Raw genomic sequence first — 23,985 nt, 5'->3', positions numbered from 1 at the left:
ACAGAAAAGTGTGGTATGGTATATTATTTTTATTTTTTTTTCAAAATATACTTTCATCATGAAAAAGTGTCGGTTTAAACAAACTTCAGGAGATAGGAGGAATGGGAGATTAATATTATCACTACTAACAATGACCTATTTTTTGTGAAGATTTTTTCATTTCTTTCACAGGTGATCTCACATGTATTTGTATCATCTACCTTCAGGGGAATAATTGTTCATGTTGGGCACTTCTAAAATACAGAAATCATGATCCCTTCTGCTGAAATGCAGCTACCTTAGGGGCAGATGGTCATGATCACTCGAAAGGCCACAGACTGCTGTAAACAGATTAAGCATAGAAGAGACACAGATTATGAGAAACTTCAAGGGACTTCCAGGTAGCGAGAACATAATTACTCAAATTAAATTTGGCCCACACAACAGGCTAATACTTCTTTTCTAGCCACATGTTTCAGGAAGACATTAATGTTCTACACTGTAATATTTTGTGCAAGGAGAAATAAGTATTTTTCAACAGAGCAACAATGTCTAAGCCATTTTTGTATTTGCTTTTGGGTTGTTATCTGGAGATGTCCAGAACCATTTCTTGTTTATTTATTTATTTAACTTATTTATTTTCTAATTACAGTAAAATATACATAACAAATATACCATTTTAATTATTTTTGAGCTTGGTGATGTTAAGTGCATTCACATTGTTGAACAACCATCACCACTACTCATCTCCAGAACAAGAGTCCGTATTTTTATTCCATTGTCATTTTTGTTTATATGATTCTGTATACTTAAAGAAATACGATTTTCTTCTATTTTCTTTTTTTGCCTACCGTATCCTTACCTTGCACCCAAATTTTATGACTATTTCAAAAATAGATTTTCAATTCAAATTGTGTTTTTTTTCTCAAGAATATAAACCATACTCTTCAGCAACTGGGAACTAACATCCCAATGTGAAAAACACAGGAAATGGGAAATGTTCGGCCTCTCCAGGACTGTGTTGCTACTGCTGTAAATATGAGTTCATTATAATTATGGAAAATCCTAGCCGACAGTATCTGAGTTGACATTCTCATGCTTCAGGGTAACTCCACAGAGGCTACTTTAAGAGGACCAATATTCTCTCTTATTTGAGAGGTAAAAGCATGCATGACTTCTATAATTTTAATTCTTCCAAGTGGTTTTAAAATTCACTTATTAAGCCAATACATACCCATCTTTATATTTTCTGTGTTGTACATACATATGCAGTGATAGAGAAAGCTGCATGCCCCACCTACCTGAGCATGGACTAGGTCAGTGAGTAAACTAACATGTTACTCTGGGAAATAATTTTGGAGGGGAGATCTAGTGTGTAGAGAAGATGGAACACAATGTAATCAGTCTTTCTATTCATTCCATAAACCACATTAAATATCACCAGTAAACTTTTTGGTGTCATGACTCCTTCGAGCTTTAAATTAATTATTCTCTCCAGGATAATGCATTTTCACATGCATGCTAGCATTTTTAATTGGATATTGGACCTCAGGTAATAGTTTTCTTTTGTTGATATACAAACAGTGAACTTGATAGTGGGCCAATAAAGTGTTATTTTTTTCCTCCTCTCCAGTGAGATAATTTGATCATTTGTTTTTATAAGGTAACATTGCAAATTATCCTTAAATGTGGCATAGCTATTTTAATAACATCATTGCTATTGAGATGATGAAGAACTTTAGAAATTCATGCAACAAAAGTTAAATAAAATGAAAAATGAACCTAAATAAATATAGATAAGTTATGTATTATTGAAAGATAAAATGTCACAAGGCATCCAGTTTACTAAAGGCACTTTCAATTATTGCACTTTTGTTATTTTTTTTTTAAATTCCCATTTTGTGTTTGAATTTAGTTAGGGTATAAGAACAAATTAACTAATGAGATAACTTACAGACTTAGATGAATTTCTACGAGCTTTCAGTTGACAGAAAAAAAAACTAGAAGTGTGGTCTCTGATTTTGTTTTTCCTTCAGATAAAAGGGGCTTGCAGAATCTTCTTTTGTATCGTTGATCCTCTGTATCCATGGATTCTTCATCTGTAGATTCAAAAAACCATGGATGGAAAATAGTTTTTAAAAATTGCATTTGTATTGAACATGTACAGACATTTTTATTGTCATTATTCCCTATACAATACAGTGTAACAGCTATTTATATAATATTTACCTTGTATTAGGTAAAGGTAATTTAGAGTTAATTTAAAGTATACAGAATGATGTACATAGGTTATATGCCGTTTTATATCAGGAACTTGAGTGTCCTTGGATTTTGGTATCCATGGGAGGTCCAGGAACCAAGCCTCTCTGGACCCCAAGGAAAAACTTTACATATTATATACACTGTTCTCCTATGCTGTTCTTATAATTTAAAAATACGAAATATATATTTTATATAAGTTTCTGAGAGATTTTTAGTCGTAAAGCTAAGTGCTTCTATAAACTTCAGAAAGCCCAATTCCAAAAGGCATTTAAATCAGAATGCATAAAGCATTTAGCAATTTCAAAGGAAGAAAAATATAGCTTCATAAAAATTCCAAAGAATATTTTTATTTTCAGACATTTTGGAACGTGTAAAACATTCTCTTATGAATTGAAAAAAATACATATATGTGGAATGCCAGCTCTGTTTACCTGTAATATTAACTTTCTAGTAGAAGAATGTTTGTGGTTTCAGTGGTAAATTTATGATGTGTAAATGCTTGTGTGTATTTAGGAAATCTAATATTGTTTCAATAAAGTGGTAAATTTATTATCTCATCATAAACTCATGCTTGAGCTGTACCACATTGTAGTCCTTTAACAAGTGTGTCTGTGATCTGAGTGGCAGCCAGCACAAAGCAAGGGATCAGGTTTCCTCTCCCAAGTAAGGTAAAGAACAGGTATACCACCTGTGTTATGCATTTGGATAGGCAATTTTGCCTACCCATGCTAATTTCAGTAATGTACCAGAGTTCTTAGGGAGAGGTAGTTCAAAAATATGAGACTCATAACAGAAATTTAAAAAAAAAAACTCCTCAGAGTATGTGGTGTAAAAATTATATTTCTGAAAGAATACATTTTGTGATGTACCCAAATTGTAATTTTATTCTCAGGAACAAATAACTGCATTAAAATTCTATAAACTTAGACTTCAACAGAAGGCAGAAATACTCAAAGTATGAGTTTAATGTTCTTAATTAATATATATTTTTTAAGTTAGTTGGATTCAGTTGATCAATTTTTCAATTAGCCAAGTATAGAGGGAAATGCAGAAAGTTGATATTAGTCACCAGTATGACTATAAATAGCTATAAGGCATTAACTCTTTTCAAATGGGAATTCATGTTGACAAAAATGAAATGTCAACTTGTTTATTTTTTATATACTCTTGATCAAATCAATGGGCAAGGAAAGATAAAATTAGGTTTTTGAATTAATTAGTTGTTGGCTGAACAAAATTTTTGACTTATTCTACTTTCATAGACGTGGCACTGAGGGAGGGAGACTGTAACAATTATTGACAACATAGCACTTTTGAAAATGTTTTATCGTTTAATTCTCTAGCCCAGTCTATGATGTGGGTAACATTCACCCCCATAAGAGGAGGGAACATGCACAGGGATGGTATCTCAGGATCTCACAGTGATGGCAGGTTTGAGTCTAAAGCCTCTGTTCTTTCTACTGCTAGACCCTTCTCTCTTTGGATGGTTGTCTAGTCATGACCCTCATGGAGATTATTTAACATTTCATCGTTAAAAGTAGACATTAACATCGCTGCTTTGGAGATGAAATCACTAAAATCTCAGCTATTGTCTTAAGTAAAGACTAGACTTATATTTCCGTGTACTTATAATGTCTGCAAATAAGGACTCAATAATCATTTGATAATATTAGTAATGATTTCAGTTCAGGTGATGAAAATGTACAATCCCCCTGAAAGGTCGGGGGGAAGAAGGAAGGCAGGAAGCCCAGGGGGAGAAGGCCGGCAGGGGTGTGTTTCTAGGTGTGTTAGAGGACTGGGCTATGTTAGAAAGCGCTCTGGTACCCCAATTTTGAGCTTGCAGCCAGTAGCAAACATGAGCAAACCCCAGATACTATAGGGGTTTAAGATAACATTGAGATTGAATAGTCTCGAGCTGAGTTTTGTAATGCAAAGGAAACAAGGAAAATGAGAAACCAAGTTTCCCTTGCCCGTGGGGTCAGGAAACCCATTCAGTTGATGAATGAGAAGGGGAAATATGGCAAAGCCCAGAGACATTCACAAGGTAGGGTCAGATCTTCCCCATGACTTATTTTATGTGGCACTGCAGGACTTCAATATGGGAATGCTAGGGCCGCTTAACAAGACAACTGATGATGGCCTGGGGTAGAACTGACTTTTTATTTTTGCAGATACATCTAAAAGCCACTTTAAAACACTTCTAATCAATCTTAATTCCTTCATTTTTTAAATTCAGTGTGTTTCCATATAAAAGAAATTTAAAACGGCAATAGGATATTTCCTCTAATGATCATGAATAATAACCTCCTTCTCCTTTTAAATGAAGCCGAGAAATTTATTCCTAATTTAAACTAAATTCTATGTAGCCTTCTTCTGTAAACTATAACTAATATACTAATAAAATCTATAAAATTACACTGAAAGCATAGCTGTTTTAAGATAAAATAGGCATTCTTTCATATACTTGTGATATACTAAAAATATGAGAGTGCTCTCTTTTAATTAGCATTAAAACTAAACTGAATTAATTATAAAATAGAGACTTAAATTCTTGATTAATATGAACACTCTATGTACCAAATAGTTATTAAGTGGAAGAGGTTATTTTAGCATGAAAAAGCTGTAGTTTTGGATATGGATTTAATTCCTTGTGCTTTTCAAAAAGACAGATATGTTTTTAATTTTTTAAAGATCTTCAGTATTTAAGATTAAATGATATCAGAATATCAGTGTCATGAAAACTGTTTCAATCATTTGTTTTAGTACAACAATTGTTTTCATTTTAATCAAAAAGATTTTGTTCTCCAAGTGCTCCAAGTGGCTTATATCTATATACACAGACCAAGGGTGAGTAATATCAAGATCTTCAGGAGCATTGATGCTAGTGCCCATCAATTGTTGAACACACACATTTCCTTTTTTTTTTTTTTTTTTTCTGGTACTAACATCTTTCAGACAAAACTACATGAATATTATTGGGGATCTTCTCAGTTCAAGTCTGGCCAACTTGAACTGGACTCATTGGTGAACTGTAATTTGTTTGTTTGTTTGTTTTTTACAGAACCAGAGTAATGGAACTAGACTCTTCCACGTTTCTTCTCAACTTTATGTGGGAAGACACTGTGGTCAGCAGATTCTGAGAGCTACTTCTATCTGCTAAAATTTGCATATATTAGCCATTGATACGATGTGTATTGTTTACCAAAATATACCTTTTCTTATTTTATTCTTTCAGGTCTTCCATCTTTTCAATATTTAAATAAAAGATTTTTAATGTCTTTTTAACAAAAATAAAATGATTATTACAGGAAATAAAATAAGAGAAAAGTTTAGTTCAGTTTACATTTTAATAACAAAAATAATTTAATTTTGGTGCTTAACTTTAAAAAATATGTATCTATATCATACTCTCCCTTCTCCTATCCTCTACCATCTGACAGGCCCCAGTGTGTGTTGTTCCCCCATGTCTCCATAGGTTCCCATCATTCAGCTTCTACCTATAAGTAAGAACATGCAGTATTTGATATTCTGTTCCTGCATTAGTTTGTTGAGGATAATGGCTTCCAGCTCCATCCATGTGCCTGCAAAGGACATTATCTTGTTCCTTTTTATGGCTACGTAGTATTCCATGGTGTATATGTACCACGTTTTCTTTATCCAGCCTATTAGTGATGGGTATTTAGGTTGATTCCATGACTTTGTTATTGTGAATTGTGTTGCAATGAACATATGTACATATGTATCTTTATAATCGAATGATTTATATTCCTTTGGGTATATACTGATTAATGGGATTGCTGGGTCAAATGGTATTTCTGGTTTTAAACCTTTGAGGAATCACCAAACTGTGTTCCACAGTGGGTGAATTAATTTACACTCCCACCAACAGTGTACAAGTGTTCCTATTCCTCCACAACCTCACAAGCATCTGTTATTTCTTGACTTTTTAATGATCACCATTCTGACTGGCATGAGATGGTATCTCCTTGTGGTTTTGATTTTCATTTCTCTAATGATCAGTGATGTTGAGCTTTCTTTCATATGTGTGTTGGCTGCACACATGTCTTTTTTCGAGAAGAGTCTGTTTCTATTCTTTGCCCACTTTGCAATGGGCTTATTTGTTTTTTCTTATAAATTTGCTTAAGTTTCTTGTAGATTCTGGCCATCAGACCTTTGTCAGATGGATAGATTGCAAACATTTTCTCCCATTCTGTGGGTTGTCTGCTTGCTCTGATGATAGTTTTGTTTGCTGTGCAGAAGCTTTTTAGCATAATGAGATCCAATTTGTCAATTTTTCCTTTTGATGCAATTGTTTTTGGTGATTTCATCATAAAATCTTTGCCCATGCCTGTGTCCTGAATGGTATTGCCTAGATTTTCTTCTAGGGTTTTATAGTTTTGGGTTTTACATATAAGTCTTTAGTCCATCTTGAGTTAATTTTTGTATAAGGTGTAAAAAGGGGATCCAGTTTCAATTTTTTGCATATGGCTAGCCAGTTCTCCCAGCACCATTTATTAAATCAGGAGTCCTTCTGCCATTGCTTGTTTTTGTCAGGTTTGTCAAAGATCAGGTGGTTGTAAATGTGAGGTTTTATTTCTGAGTCTCTATTCTGTTATATTGGTCTATGTACCTATTTTTTGTACCAGTGCCATGCTGTTTTGGCTACTGTAGCCTTGTAGTATAGTTTGAAGTCAGGTAGCATGATGCCTCTAGCTTTGTTCCTTTTTCTTATGATTGTCTTTGCTATGTGAGCTCTTTTTTGTTTTTAATATCAATTTTAAAATAGTTTTTTTTTTTTTTTCTAATTCCGTGAAGAGTATCATTGATAGTTTAATGGGAATAGCATTGAATCTATAAATTGCTTTGGGCAGTATGGCCATTTTTATGATACTGTTTCTTCCTATCCATGAGCATGAAATGAGTTTCCATTTGTTTGTGTCATCTCTGATTTCTTTGGGCAGTGGTTTGTAGTTCTCCTTGAAGAGGTCCTTCACTTCCCTAGTTAGCTATATTCCTAGGTATTTTATTATTTTTGTGGCAGTTGTGAGAGGGAGTTCATTCATGATTTGGCTCTTGGCTTGCTTGTTGGTGTATAGAAATGCTAGTGATTTTTGCACATCCATTTTGTATCCTGAGACTTTGCAGAAGTGGTTTATCAACATAAGAATCTTTTAGAGATTATGGGGTTTTCTGTACTAGATATAGGATCATGTCATCTGCAAACAAAGATAATTTGACTTCATCTCTTCCTATTTGAATACCCTCTTTTTTTTTTTTTTCTTTTGCCTGATTGCCCTGGCCAGAACTTCTAATACTGTGTGGAGTAGGAATGGTAAGAGAGGGCATCCTTGTCTTATGCCAGTATTCAAGGGTAATGCTTTCAGCTTTTGCCTATTCAACATGATAGTGACTGTGTGAGTTTGTAGTCTATAGGTCTTATTTTTTTGAGTTATGTTCCTTCAATACCTAGTTTATTGAGAGTTTTTAACATGAAGGATGTTGAATTTTATCGAATGCCTTTTCTGCATCCATTGAGATAATCATATGATTTTTGTCTTTAGTTCTGTGTACATGATGAATCACGTTTGTTGACTTGTATATGTTGAACCAAATTTGCACCTTGGGGATGAAGTATACTTGATCATCCTGGATAAGCTTTTTGGTGTGCTGCTGGTTTTGGTTTGCTAGTATTTTGTTGAGTGTTTTTCCATTGATGTTCATCAAGGATATTGGCCTGAAGTTTTTTTTTTTGCTGTTGTATCTCTGCTAGGTTTTGGTATTAGGAAGATGCTGACCTCATTTAATGACTTAGTGAGGAGTCCCTCCTTTTCAATTTTTTGGAATAGTGTCAGAAGGAGTGGTACCAGCTCTTCTTTGTACCTCTGGTAGAATTCAGTTGCTAATCTGTATGGTCCTGGACTTTTTGTGGTTGGTAGGCTATTTATTACTCCCTCAATTTCAGACTTGTTATTGGTCTATTCAGGGATTCAATTTCTTCCTGGTCAATAAAACTTTTAATTCTCTAAATTTTCCTCTGATGACAGCTTTGGTCACATCCTTTAGGTGTTTTAATATATTGTTATCTCTGAAATAGTACTCTATGATTTTAATGTTATTTTTTTCTTTGACTAGTTAAATAAAATAAATGCTTAGTTTCTTGTTCTAAATCTTTGGAGGCTATTGTTTTTTCCCTACTTGGTGTTGTTTTAACTTTTTAATCTTTTAAGGCTTTTGTTAAGAATTTTGTGTTTTATCACAATGGTCAGAGAATATGAACTAAGATTTCAAAATCATGATTGTCAGCATTTCATTTTGGCAGAAAATAATCATTTTTGTAAATGTTTTAGATCCATTTGAAAAGAAAATATATTAATTAATAATTATTGTTTTCATCAGTTTGATAGGCAAGCTTCTGAAAGGATTATGCTAAAGTCAGACCATGCTTCGTTTTTTAATTGATGGCAATTTAAAAATATATTTCACTATGTCTTTATTCTCCACATTGTTATGCATGCAGTGTAGAATAGAAACACCTCAAATCACCATAGTAACATAGACAATTCACATTTATCACAGTGGCCTAATATTCATTGGCAGTTCATGTAATTACAGAAAATCAGGTCCATTATAAATAAATTATCTGCTATCTTTTTAAGTTAAATCCATAAATTATTGTCAGAGATGAGTAGATCTCTCCTAGTTTGATATTGTTTTCATTTCTTTAGACACTTTGGCATCTGTTCCTGTAAAGTCCTGTGTAGTTGATTGGCTCACTGTAATTCTGCAAATATTAAGAAAATATTAATTGTAAAATACATGAAAAGACTGTACCTTATTCAAACAATGAATTATTAGTAAGGCATGCATAACCCAAGATAAAAGAACAATTTAAAACTTAGCAAGAAGTGAAATAATGAGTCAACTGGGAAAAGGTGATTTTTAGCCTGATTTTACTCTTTAAAAAGTGTACAAAGTGGGAAAAAAAAAAAAAAAAAGAAATTAAGATTTTTGGCTTAAAAATGTAATGTGATTCTAATTCCACACGGTTATAGTTTATAAACTGGAAATAATAGACAGAAGGTTGACTAATATACAATCTAAAAATGTGCAGAAAATCTGCTTTAGAGAATTGGGTAAAGGCAATTCTGTATGTGACCTAGTTTGCCTGGGTTCATTGACCTCCAGGGAGGATTCATATTCCCCATGGGCACAATAGCAAGGCTAAGTAGCATTCAGTTAATTCACAGAGTTACACAAAAGTTAAAGAATTGTTGTTTAGTATACCCTTTCTCTTCCATAGTTTTAATGTGGATTTTCCCCATTTTTTTAAACGTTTATTATTTGATTTATTATTTCTACCTTTCATTTCCCTCCTTCACTCTTTCATTATCCTTTCTTCTCTTTTTTCCTCCACCTCCCTCTTCTGCTTTTTTCCCCTCTATTTATTGGCTGTTTGGCTTATGACACATAGTTATCACTGATCCATGCAAAGTGACTTTCATTTATTTATTTAGTTAGTTATTTAAAAATGTAATATATACCTATGAAAACACTCTTATGTCTCCAAAAGCTAGTATTTTGATAAAAAGCTGTATTTAAGCATGTATTTAAATCATCAACCCATTCTCATTCCTCCTGAATAACCAACAGCACTCCTTTGCCTTTTAAAATACATTTGTCTTGCATCTGATATATTCTCAAAATGAATGAAAAATTTTTAAATAATTGTTGCACCTTTATAAAATGTATTTTGTATACTTACTTGTTTCATTTAATATATTGCTGAGATTTATCTTTATTTGTGGCCATCTCTGTAGTTCATCCATTTTGACTGCAGCATAATATTCCATTGTGTGAATTTACTATACCATGATTGATTTGTTCACTATCCTGTGGGCATTTAGGGCAATTCCAGTTGAGTTATACAAAACTTTCAAGAAAGATATTATTACAAGTTTACTCAAACATTTGCAGGCAATAGGAAAAGTGGGACTAGGCCAGGCACGGTGGCTCACGACTGTAATCTTAGCACTTTGGGAGGCCGAGGCGGGCAGATCACGAGGTCAGGAGATCGAGAACATCCTGGCTAACACGGTGAAATCCCGTTTCTACTAAAAATACAAAAATAAGCCAGGCATGGTGGCACGTGCCTGTAATCCCAGCTACTCAGGAGGCTGAGGCAGGAGAATCACATGAACCCGGGAGGTGGAGGTTGAGTGAGCTGAGATCACGCCACTGCGCGCCAGCCTGGGTGACAGAGCAAGACTCTGTCTTGAAAAAAGAAAAAAAAAAAAAAAAGAAAAAGAAAAAGAAAAAGAGGGACTATTTTCCCATTTATTCTTTGAGGTCCGTATAACCTGATACCCAAACAAGAAGAACATTATAAGAACAAAAATTACAGATCCTTCTCACTCATAAGTATAATGTAAACATTCTAAAGAAAATATTAGCAGATCAAATCCAATAGTGAATAAAAATACAAATTATTGAAATCTAGTTGTGTTCACTCCATGTTTCCATAATGTAACATTTGGAAATATAGAAATATAATTCATTATGGTAACAGATTAAAGGAAAAAAGATTGCTAACATTTAAAATATATTCATGATAAAAATATTAGTTCATTTAGAATATGAGGGACTTTCTTTTTTTTTTTTTTTTTTTTTTGAGACGGAGTCTTGCTCTGTCGCCCAGGCTGGAGTGCAGTGGCCGGATCTCAGCTCACTGTAAGCTCCGCCTCCCAGGTTCACGCCATTCTCCTGCCTCAGCCTCCCGAGTAGCTGGGACTACAGGCGCCCGCCACCTCGCCCGGCTAGTTTTTTGTATTTTTTAGTAGAGACGGAGTTTCACCGTGTTAGCCAGGATGGTCTCGATCTCCTGACCTCGTGATCCGCCTGTCTTGGCGTCCCAAAGTGCTGGGATTACAGGCTTGAGCCACCGCGCCCGGCCGTGAGGGACTTTCTTAAACTGATGAGAAGGGCACATGAAAGGCTTAAATAAATATGATAATAACTGGGGAATATGGGAGGCATTCTTTTAAAGTTAGAAAAAATGTAAGAGCGTTCACTATTGCCACTTCATATTAGCATTGTAGTGAAGGTCCTAGATAGTACAATAAGAAAAGAAGAAAAAAATATTTAGGCTACAAGAATTGTTAAGGGAGAAATAAAAATGTAAGTGCTTGCAGATAAGTTGATGTTTTCCCTAGAAATTAAAAGATCTAGAGATCAATTTTGAGGTATAATAAGAGAATTTGCAGTGGTTTCTCAAACATGAAACTATTGACATTTTGGATAATTTGTTGCTGTAGGGCACTGTCCTGTGCGTTGTGGGATGTTTAGTAGCATATTTGGCCTCTTCCACTAGTTGCCAATAGCATCACCTTCCCAGTTGTGATTATCAAAAATATCTGCAGACATTGTGCCAAATATCCTCTGAGGGACAAAATCACCTCTAGTTAAGAGCCACTGAGCTTGTTATAAGACTGATACAGAAAAAAGTTAGCTGCATTCTGTATAGTAGCAGCAAAGTAATATATAATGTAGTTTAAGAAACATTAACAATAATATCAGATAATATTATCTAGGAATAAATATACAAAAACGATTGGGTGCTATGGAAAGAAAATTATAAAACCATTTTAAGACTTATAAAAGAAGGTCTAAATAATGGAAGCAAGCAATACACATGGATAGGAAGATAATATAAAGATATTAAATCTTTCCCAATTGATTTACAGATTTTATAAATTCTTCAATGATAATCCATATGGTGCTGTTCATGGAAATTATTAAGACAGTTCTACATTTTAAAAACATTTTAATAGAGACAGGGTCTCGCTTTGTTGCCCGGGCTAGTTTCAAATTCCTGGGGTCAAGCGATCCTCCTGCCTTAGCCTCCCAAAATGCTGGGATTACAGGCGTGAGCCACCATGCCAGCCAGATTGTTCTACATTTTGTATGGAAAAGTGTAAAGCAAAGAAAAGGTAGAACACTTCTAAGCAAGAAAAATGGGGAATTTGTCATACTGCTTTGTCTTATTATAAAACTTTAGTAATTTATATTGACCATTGGTATTGGGTCAAGGATGGACAAATGGGTGAATGCAATAGGATAGGCCAGAACAAGATCCACTTACAGATCTTAGATATAAAACAGAAGCATTGCTCTAGCCAGTAGGAAAGAGGGGATTATTCAACAAAAAGAACTGAAAAAATGGCTATCCATATTAGAAAAATAGTGAAATTGTATTTCTACTTCATATCCCATACCTACTATGGTAGGGATGTCAACTACAGGTATATTAAATGAAAATGTCAACAGCAAAATTTAAAACCTTTTAGTAAAACATGTAAACTAATAACTTTTAGACTTTGGAGTACAAAAAGAGACTCTTATACAAGTCATGAGAGCGTTCACTGATAAATGATAAAGACTGATAAATGTGACTCTTGTAAATCCAGATGGAAAGAGAATCTTTCTTTTTCCACCAACACAGTGGACTAGTTGATGAAAGACCTTTTCCTAGTACAGCAAATTTGAAAAGTTTGGACTGTATGTACACACACATACACACTTCTGTCATATTTGTAATCATCACTATCAGATATACAATAATTAATAAAGCACGGTCATTTTTATAATGGAAGTCATATATACATTTTTATATATAAAGTATTTAATGTCCCCCAGAAGAAATAATAAAGGGCTTCAAGTACATAAGATGAAGAGAGGATTTCTGTTACAGAATGAAAATATATTAGATTCAGGGTATTGTAACATATTTTGGTTTGCTCTCAGATTCATCTTAAGATATATCACCTAATCTTACCTAATTGTTATATGTTCTTTTTTATTTCTTTCCTTTAGCCAAACATTTGATATTTTAATAGTGTCTTTGGTTACTTTTCTTACAAGAGATTTTATTTAAACCTCCCAATTCATCTGCTTCCCTGAGGTGTATATCATGGAATAATGGATCTTTTCCTAGTTTAAAAGTTTAATAAGCTTATTTGAGTATTATAAATGCAATTATAGGTTCTATTTCTATTTCTCAAATCGTGCTATTCATTAATGACAATGACACTTTGCAATCTTAAAGCACCTTTAATCCAAGGATCATAAAGACATTTCCACAGGAGAAATTACTATTGTTAGCTCAGTTTTTTGATAGATCAAGAAGAAGGGTTGGTTCAGAGAATTAGAAATGCCATTCAACTACATTTCTTGTCCTGTCTTTTTTTTTCTTTCTTTTTTTTTTACCACTTTCAACCTAAAATTGGGCACACATTTTTAATACCTCTATATTTGGTTTTTATGGAAACCAACTGTGTATTTTAGCCAAGGTAAATAAACATGGATACTTATCCAGTGCAATTCTGAAGAATGATTATACTTTCTCAAGTCCATGTTATATTATATATATATCTGCATTAAAGTAATGAGTATTAACTCTTAAGGAGAATCTGAAACAAGTTGTTAATCCGTGCCAGTGTCTGATACTCACTCTACACTATTCTTGAAGCTTTATAATGTGATGTGAAGTGAAACATTTATTTCCAGATTGAATATGATTTCAATTACTCATTTCATAACTATTCATTGAGAACTCACTAGTTACTTGAATGTTATGGGTGTCTGCTGGAAGAAATAGACTGACAACCTGTAATGACTTAAACAGAATAGAATTTTGTTTTATACTCACACAATTATGCTAAAGGGATGGTAGATTAACAGGTTAGTAGCATGGATCTTCATGCACTCACACTGGAATCCAGCCTAATGTAAGTTCTGTCATTTTTAACATGTAGATGCTCAAAGTGTCCAGCATGACATTTTCATTCTAGCCAACCAAGAAGAGAAAAGACCATAGAAGACCACTTACGGGGTTTTAATGCACTTCTAAGTAGTGCATTATCATGTGTGCTCACATTTGATTGTCTGGAACTAATAATTTGGCCATGCCTAAGTGCAAGGAAGACTGGAAAGGGGTAGCCTAGCTATGTGCCCAGGAAAAAGATAATATGTATTTGGATGCTCATCCAATAGTCTGAACTATATATATGGTGGAGAATGTGATAGAAATATTTTCAACAATCACAAGCATATCATCCAATGATTTACATCGATCAGTTAAAGAAACCATACATTTGTAGATATTTAAAAGTACTGTGAAGGCAATAATGTGTGTAATAGTGAATGACAGGGATAGGAATCAGGCTAAGTTAGATATGGTGATCTGGCAAGCCTCTCTTGATATTTGGGGTGGGATATGAGTGATGAAAGAAGCAGTCAGAAGACCAAGTTGGGAAGAACACTGGAAAGAGAAAACAGAAAACAGAAAATCCCTGAGAGAACAACCTTCATGTGCTTGCAAACAGAAAGAAGACCAGGTTGAAGGAGTATAGAAAATGAGCAAGATCAGATAAATAAGAGACTTAAAGGCCGTGACAAGCCTTTGTGTTTTATTCTAAGTGAAATGGGAAGCCATTGAAGGATATCAAGAAGAGTGATAGTATTTGATTTGTGTTTCACTGTCATTCTGACTGCAGGGTAGAGAGTGGATTGTTGTTCAGTGTGGATGCAGGATACCTGCTAAGAGTTCAGGGAGAGGTTATAGTAGCAAAGACAAGGTTAATGGAAGAGGGGGTAAAAAGAATGGGCAAATTCTAGAAATGTTCTGAAGATAGAACCTGTCCATGCATTAGATGTAAACTTTTCTGAGCAACGGGTGGGGACAGGTTCTCTCTCTGTCACCCAGGCTGGAGTGCAGTGGTGCTATCACAGCTCACTGCAGCCTCCACTTCCCAAGCTCAAGCCATTCTCCCGACTCAGCCTCTTAAGTAGCTGGGATTACAGGTGTGTGCCACCATGCCTGGCCTAGATGTGGGCCTTCTTTGTTTTTACCTCTGGAGCAGTTTAGATTTTATTTTAGGATCTGGTCTCCAGATCTGGCATCCACTGAGTCGCATGTCAGTCTTTGGTTGGTCCACATACATTTAGGAAAGAAATGAGTGAAGGGGGGCTCAGTCCAGTTGAAGAGGAGGCCAGATGAGAAAGGCTCAGCAATGGGCCTTCATTCCCAGTGAATGGAGTGTTGGAGCAAGGGAGCAGTGGCTGCTCAAATGATCTGCCTTTTAGAACTGTATTGTTTTAATATAGTCAGCACTAACCATGTGGGTGTTGAGCACTTGAAACAGGGCTAATCTGAATTGTGATAAGCTGTAGTATAAAGTATATGTAAGATTTTGAAGACTTAGGAAAAAAGTGTATAAAGTACCTCAATATTTTTATATTGATTATATTTTGCATGTGTTAGTTTACATAAAGTATATTAAAATTAGCATCACCATTAAAAATTAAGGCTTTTTAAGAAAATAATTTACATTTACAGAAAAACTGAACATAGAGTACAATTTCTATATTACACCCCTCCACACACAGTTTCCCCAACTGTCAAGATCTTGTATGAATGTGGTACATGTATGAAAACTAATAGATCAACATGATACATCATTATTAACTGAAGTCCTTAGTTTACATTAAGATTTAGGCCTGTGTGTTGCTATAGATGTGGGTATTAAAGTAGGTTTTGAATTGATTAAATGGATGGACAGTAATCAGCTGCTTACTAAGCGGGGACGACTGTCTGAAGAACATGTTTGTAATATGTAAGAATCAAGCATTGTATCTAAGATGATTATCAAGCAATAATGTGGAGATACAGATAATTGGAAAAGTCTGCATTCAGGGCTAGACATATAAATTTGAGACTCATCAGTGGAGGAATGAGGTTAAATTTCAACTTAAAATGTGTCAAAGAGTAAAAGAGGAATAAGAAAGTGGAGAGAATGAACACAATTTTACCATGAAGGAGAGTGAAAAATGAGGCAGTAGCTGAATGAGTCTGTGGGGATAGAGTAACGGGTTTTGGTTGCTTTCTTCTTAAGATGAGAGCTATTAGAACTGATTTGTAAATTGATGGGGATGCTTCTGCCAAAAGTCTAAATTTGTGGATGTAAAAGAAAGAAAAGAAAACTGTGAACAGAAACTGCATGGAAGGTGAGAGTGATGAGACCTCAACACCAGGAGAGGATGTGACTTTGATTGGACCTGGGACATGTGTTGCATCAGGAGGGATGGGAGAATATGTGTGTGGATGCAGGTAGGCAGTAGGGTTTGTGGTGGAATGATGAGGATGTTTTTGTATTGCTGCCTTTTGTCAGTGGGAATGTATGAAGCAAGCCAAAGTGATGGGGAAAGGAGGGTGTTGGATACGTGAGGGGTGAGAATAAGTCATGAAACAGTCAAATACTACCTAGAAGGGAGGGAGAACTGGACCAAATGGGAAAGTGTGATAGGATTGCAGAGCAATGCTGATTGTCCATGTGAAATCTGAGGGTATGAATTTAAAAGTAAGACCAGACAGCAGGGACAAGGTAAAGCAAGTGAGGCACCCAGCATGCAAAATTCAGGGAGACAGACTCCCTCTTGGAGTCATGCCCTGGGTATCTCATTTGCCTCAGCCTAGTCCTGGTTTTGTCAGACAATAAAATTTTATCATTTTGTCAAACAATGTTCAACTGCTTGGATGCAGGCAAAGAAGATGTACAATTGAATTTAATCATTATTGTGATTTTGATAGAGCGATTCACTGGACAGAGAGAAGCACAAGAGAATAGAGGGTATTCCCTAGGAAGATCATAGAACATGTCTAGGAATAGGAGAGAAGAGTCACTATCATGGGAGCGAAGCACAGTGACAAAACGGGGTGATTAATGAATTGGTAAGTGGAGGAAATCATAGAATTGTTGCAGTGAGGTTGGAAGGTGGTGTCCAAAGAGGAAAATTGTGGAGAACTAGACAAGTTCCAGAGAGTGACTATGACAGTATGTGTCAAGAGGCATGAATGAATTTTTTTAACAAAACTGGGAAGTGGGGCCAGCTTGATGTCTCATGCCTGTAATCCTAGCACTTTGGGAGGCCGAGGTGGGTGGATCACCTGAGGTCAGGAGTTCAAGACCAGCCTGGCCGACATGGTGAAACCCTGTCTCTACTAAAACTACAAAAATTGGCCAGGCCTGGTGGCACATGCCTGTAATCCCAGCTACTCAGGAAGCCGAGACAGGAGAATCGCTTGAACCCGGGAGGCGGAGGTTGCAGTGAGCCGAGATGGAGCCACTGCACTCCAGCCTGGAGGACAGAGACAAGACTTCATCTCAAAACAAACAAACAAACACACAAAAAAGGTAATTGGAAATAAGTAAGTCTAACTATGCAGCCATGTTGTTGAGTGATGAGTAAATGATCCTACCACCAAAAAGACAACAGAAACATTGTTGGAAAACAATACAGTAAGTCACATGCTAAAGGCTTCGGAGAATTGGAGTGAGTAATTGATACATATAAGGGTGAGTAATTGATACATATAAGAGTAATCTAATTCCTAAATAATAAAACTATAATATGATTTTAATTCAAATATGTGAACCCATTTAAGTGTAATAAATACTTAGTAAAGTAAATTGGATAAGGAAAGAGAGCGTGAATAATTGAGACACTGTTGAAAATTGCTACTTCCTATGGCATTTTGGTCAGTGACAAATCTCACATATTTATTCTTCATGTAAGGGTGCTAAAAATTACTAAATTAACTGATTTCATTTCTAGCTTTCTTATTTTTTTCCTGCTTTTCCAATAGTTTAGGCAGTGATGAGCAGGATAATAAAGTTTTGGTAGCAGGAGGGGAGCAGAAAAGTAATAAACTTGACAATAAAAGAGCTGAGAGGATTGCACTTATAAAGAGATTTATAATTTTTGCACATAAAGGTGAATGCAGGCCAGGCGTGGTGGCTCACACCTGTAATCCCAGCACTTTGGGAGGCCGAGGTGGGCAGATCACGAGGTCAGGAGATTGAGACCAGCCTTGCTAACATGGTGAAACCCCGTCTCTACTAAAAATACAAGAAATTAGCCAGGCGTGGTGGCGGGCACCTGTAGTCCCAGCTACTCAGGAGGCTGAGGCAGGAGAATGGCATGAACCCGGGAGGTGGAGGTTGCAGTGAGCCGAGATCGTGCCACTGCACTCCAGCCTGGGCAACAGAGTGAGACTCCGTCTCAAAAAAAAAAAAAAAAAAAAAAAAAGCGGTAAATGCATTATTTTTACATTGTGTTTTGCATGGTGTAAACAAGAAAATGTATACCAAAGGGGCGTAAGTGCAGCCAAAAGAATGGAAGATGATGAGTGTTTGCGTTCATTGCACATCTATTGTATACCAGTCATATACACTGTCATCTCGTGCAATGCTTGTAACAGTTTAGGAAGGTTGGGGTTATTATGCCTGCTTGGCAGATGAGAAAACAGGCTTTTAAGGAGATTAACTTACTCAGATCACACAGGTAATTGGTAGAGTCAGAAAGCAGACTCTAGTCCCTGTATCCCAAGCCCATATTCTTCCCCTGCACAATATTCAAAAGAGCCAACATTTTCAAAAAAAAAAATCTTGGTTGAATGTATGATTTTCCCTCCAAAACCATGTTGGAGTGTTTGAGATGCCTATAAATAAAAATATTTTTTGACACATTTCTTACTGAACAGAAAATATTCAAGGAGATGTATGAGCTCTAAGGGTAGCACCTGATGAGTAGACATTACCTCACAATTCCATGTTGCTTGTTTCCATTTCCTCACTAGCAAATGTGGATGGAGAAGTTTGTTTGTTTGAAGACAGCATCTCGCTCTGTCACTTGGAGTTGGAGAGCAGTGGCGCAATTCTAGTTCACTGTAACCTCAAGCTCCTGGTCTCGAGCGATCTTTCCACCCCAGCCTCCTGAGTAATAAGGAGTACAGGCGCACGCCACCATGCCTGGCTTATTTCTCTTTTGGTACAGATGGGGGTCTCACTGTGTCGTCCAGGCTGGTCTTGAGCTCCTGGCCTGAAGAGATCCTCCTACCTCAGCCTCCCAAAGTGCTGGGATTACAAGTATGAGCCACTGTACCCAGCCTGAAAACTATTTTTAAAAATTAATCCACTTTTGGCTGGGCACGTTTATTCATGCCTGTAATCCCAGCATTTTGGGAGGCCAAGGTGGGAGGATTGTTTGACCCCAGGAGTTCGAGACCAGCCTGGGCAGCATGGAAAAACCCTGTGTCTACCAAAAATTACAAAAATTAGCTGGGCACGATGGCACACGCTTGTGGTCCCAGCTACTCAGGAGGCCGAGGTTGGGGAATCCCTTGATCCTAGGAGGTAGATGTTACAGTGAGCCAAGACGACACCACTGCGCTCCAGCCTGAGTGACAGAGGGAGACCCTGTCCTCCACCCTCCTCAAAAACAAAATTAATACACTTCAAAATTTATGAAATACCTAAAGTGTAGGATGGAGAGAAACAAAACAGGAAAATGTGAGTGTAATTTATCATGTAAAATATGTGTGAATATTGCTTAATCAAATATATTTAAATTTTATTTCTTACCTGTGTTGTGTTGTTATTAAACCTTGATAAATTGATAACTATATTAACAAACATCTGTCATTTGAAATTTTTTGTGGACAAAAAAATATTTGGCACTTAATTCTGTTTCTCAGAGTGGCCAGTTTCAGTACAAACAATGGTATTTTTAAAAGATGGCAAACTTGTAGGAATTATTAAACAGCTAATGAGTTAGTTCCTTATGGCTACTCAACGATGCTCTTTCTACATCGACCAGAGTTCCATGGCAGTCATTTGAAATGAGTCAATATGTAATGGAATCAATTCTTCCTGAAAGAGGGTTGAAGTCATTCAACTGCAAGCCTAGTTTGAGACTAGAAATCGCTTTAGGAAAACAAGATGCAAAGGTGATCAGTAATAAAAACCACTTCAGCTACCGGTAATTAACGCAGAGCCCATTCAAAGATATGTCGAAGTTTCCCTGTGGTTTCCCTAATGTCACATTAATAGCAAGGTGAGAGGATTTATTTGTTCTCTCCATTTGTGAATACAAAAGATGGAAGGAAATATACATGAAGTTCATAATGTCACCAAGAGGGAAGCATGGATTTGCTTGGAATCTTTAGTGGATGCCTCTTTCATGCTTTCCTATAATCTGTTGATTACTCGCTTGGGACTGAGCACTGTCTTTGCTGCAGTGCTTACAGTGATAATAGATACTTTTGCCTTTCCTAAGAAGACCATAGCTTTGTGAGGATTGCAGAGGGTCCACCCAATGTTGAACACATAGTGGGCTCTTAAAAAGTATCTGTGGAATAAATGTTTGGTCAGGTACAGGATGGATAGTAAAAGTCTGTGGAGTGTTGCGAGGGCTTTGATATTGCATGTTAGGACATAAAGAGGTGGTTGGGCACCTTCCCCAGGGTTGGAGTAAGATGAAGCTTCTGTAAGTGCATGGACCTTGAACCATATCTTGAAGGAATTATATAGAGAGGGGTAAGGAGGAAAGAGAATGGGAAATTAGAGAAAATAGCATGAGCAAAGACAGAACGGTGAGACAGAGCATGATGAATTTAGGGACCTGCATTTTAGGTATAAGTGGCATTGTGTTGAAAGAGAACAGAGATTAATGAGAGTGACATCATGGAAACTTACGTGCTCACTGAGTTTATATGTTCTCATATAGACAGTGGCTCTCAAACACAACATTTCCATAAAACGACAGAAGAAATTGTAGTTAATATGTAATATGATGTACTAAATGTTTTATATATGTTGATTCATTTAATCCTTATATATCCCTCTGAGGTGGGAATTGCTGTTAGCCCGCTGTATAACTGAGAAATGTGAGATATAGGGAAATTAAGAAATGCACTCAAGATACTACGTCAATAAGTGACAGAGTGGCGTTTGAACCCAATGATCTGTCTCCAGAACCCACACTCATAACTACTTTAGAATATTGCACCTTAATACACTGTCAGATGTAGTGCAACTTATCTTAATAATGATATTCAAAGTATCTAAGTTGGAAATTATTGTATTTTCTGACAATGTAGCTCTCCAATGAGCTCTCTTGAGAGGCTTTCTTGACTTGGATATAGAAACAACTAGCACATTAGGAATTATGTATAACTCAGGGTATATTCATGGTAATGTGTTATACAAGTGACATTATTTCATCTTCGGTACTGTGATTGTAAAAAAGATTGGGAACTGCTGTTGTGGAATATAAGGAGTCCCTCAGTCAAGGAGGTGACAACTTGGGATATTTTAAGTAGAGAGAATTAAGTATCCCTTTATTGAGGAGAGAATATGCAATTAAAATATTTCATAGTGACATATAAATGTCAAGAATTGATCGTGTTAATGTGAAATTCTTAACATATGTGTTTTTCCAGTCAGAAATATCTTCCTCATTTGAATTTCAATAATCTTTTGTCTAGCCATCACTTAGAGAACTTTCAACATCTTTTCTATTACTATGTGTTGGTGTGTACTGAAAATAAATGTGGAGTGAATAATTTAATTATCCCCATACACTGTTCTAAGCACTTGACAAGTGTTGATTATTTAATTCTCACAACAACTCTTTGAGAAAAGTATCATTATTACTCCCATTTTACAGATGAAGGAACTGAGGATTTAAGAGGTTAACCTGCTCGTGGTCCCTAGGAGCTGAGAAAGGCTTTGGTCAGGTTTGGCAAATAGGTTCCACTTGAATATATAAGGAGTAGCTAAGATAGCACAGCCTGATTGGAGAGCTCTTATTTTATTCCCTGAGTAATGTACATCTGTTGATTTATATATAAAGTCATTTCCCATGTGAATTAATAATAGTAATAATAATTTACATGTATACAGCTCTTTTAGGACCTCAAAATTTATCCATATTTATTGTTAAGTCCCTGTGGTAAGTGAAGGAAAAGGGACATACACAAGTTGTGGAAATCAGTGGGGAATGGAGTGAGCCTGGACATGGAACTTCCAGTTCTGAGAGCAGTGGTCTTTCTCCCATGCGGTGCCATCTCTTGCAGCCTCAGCAGTTCCTGATGATACCAGATATCTGTAGTCTCATCAGAGAACCCACATCACGAATTTTTAGGAAGAATCAAGAAAACAGAATATTAGACATCTGTCCATTAAATACTGGAAAAGTATTCACATTGTTGCTATGTGACTCTGATTAAATTTATTTACAGCTCATTGTCTTTTTTGATAAAGTCATCAATTTGTTTGATAAGTTAAATAGTTTGGAATTTTGTGATGGCTGGTAATTAGGTAAACAACTCTACAGATAGAATAAGAAACTCATTATAAGATGGAAATATGTACAGTTGATATATATAACTATTAGTAATGTATACTTTTGGAGAATATAGTATGAGACAGAGATAACAAGAAGGGGAAACTCTCTAGCACGTTATAGAAATTAAATCCAATATCCTGTGAGAAGAGAGTCAGAGAAGAGGCCTGCAGAGAGAAGACAGACACCGAGAAAAGGGATTGGTGTCATGTGAATTTTTCAAGATAGGAAAGAATTAAAAAAAAAAATGTACAGAAGCCTAAAAGCTGTCAGAGAAAAGGAAATTCTATATGGATAGTGAAGCTAGATGGAACAAGAACACATTGGGGTGGTGGTCCATTTCTACTCTTCCCCTGTAATTACATAAAAGTTAGTAAGAGGGAAAGTAAAAGTGAGCAGAAACTATTAAGAGAAAAGATGAAAACCTCCGAAAGGAATGGAGTTTAGAAAAGACTACAGTTCTTGCATCCTGCTGCTCTGCCACTCTTAGACCTGTCACTGTGAAGGGGGAGAACATTTATGATCTGAGCAGAGTTGAGACTTCCCATAGATCACTGCCTCACTCATTGAAAGGTTCCCAACAGTAGACCCCATTGATATACTCTGGGGCAGAAGTAGCAGAGGCACAGGAACTGAAAAGGCAACTGCTTTAGAGAGTTTAGAAAAAGCAAAACTCAGGATTCTGGCCAGAACATTCTCCTGCTATAATTTGAATTGCTATTAGTAGTTCGAATTGTACAATAGCTGTCATGCTTCAAAACATTTACATTTTTCTCTATTAACTATCATACTATGTAGCCAGTATTGAATATTCAGCCTATCAACTTTTATTTATTTAGCTGTTATGTGCATTGCTTAACTTGGATACTCATCATTTACTTTCTAATGTGTACAATAAAGCACATCTTACTCATGTATGTATGTCTAGGCTTCTTTTCATGTAAAAGATATTATGCTATCGAGAATGACCTTGTATGGATTGCAATCTTTGTATCACTGACTGCACACAATATATTTTTATCTACCATTCCTTCTAAAAGAAAAATAAGCCCAGTGGGCTATCTTACTAAAGCTTTATTAACATTGTTTTCTAAATCTTTATAGGCAGTGCTGGCACTCCTGTCACTTTTAATGAAAACGGAGATGCTCCTGGACGTTATGATATCTTCCAGTATCAAATAACCAACAAAAGCACAGAGTACAAAGTCATCGGCCACTGGACCAATCAGCTTCATCTAAAAGCAAGTATCATTATAAACATCTATTAATGTGTATAGCTCTCCAGGAGGGATGCTTTATTTTTAAGTATATAACTCTTGTCAGAATAGATTTCCCCCATAAATACACTTTTAGAAAAGGTATGACTTGATTCTCTCTTCAATTTTGAAATGTTACGGACATTCTTGAGCCTCTTTAGAGAAATCTTCTGATATCTGTAAGAATTTAATGAATGATCTGATTTTTTTTCTGTAATTGACTATACACTTAGAGAAATTTTGCATT

At 35.8% G+C, this 23,985-nt stretch overlaps 1 protein-coding gene across 2 annotated transcripts in view; it reads left to right on the top strand.

Moving 5' to 3' along the window:
- Positions 1–23,985, top strand: part of GRM8 (glutamate metabotropic receptor 8) — an 818,800-nt gene that overhangs the window by 621,787 nt on the left and 173,028 nt on the right. For both annotated transcript variants that reach the window (XM_025379129.1, XM_025379130.1), the window contains one exon: positions 23,587–23,723. In XM_025379129.1, coding sequence (XP_025234914.1) covers positions 23,587–23,723 — 137 coding nt within the window. The remainder of the gene's footprint in view (positions 1–23,586; positions 23,724–23,985) is intronic.

Source organism: Theropithecus gelada, chromosome 3 (assembly GCF_003255815.1).
Source record: "Theropithecus gelada isolate Dixy chromosome 3, Tgel_1.0, whole genome shotgun sequence".
Classification (NCBI taxonomy): Eukaryota; Metazoa; Chordata; class Mammalia; order Primates; family Cercopithecidae; genus Theropithecus; species Theropithecus gelada.
Note: the sequence above shows the minus strand (reverse complement) of the source record. Positions and strands in the feature narration are given on the sequence as shown.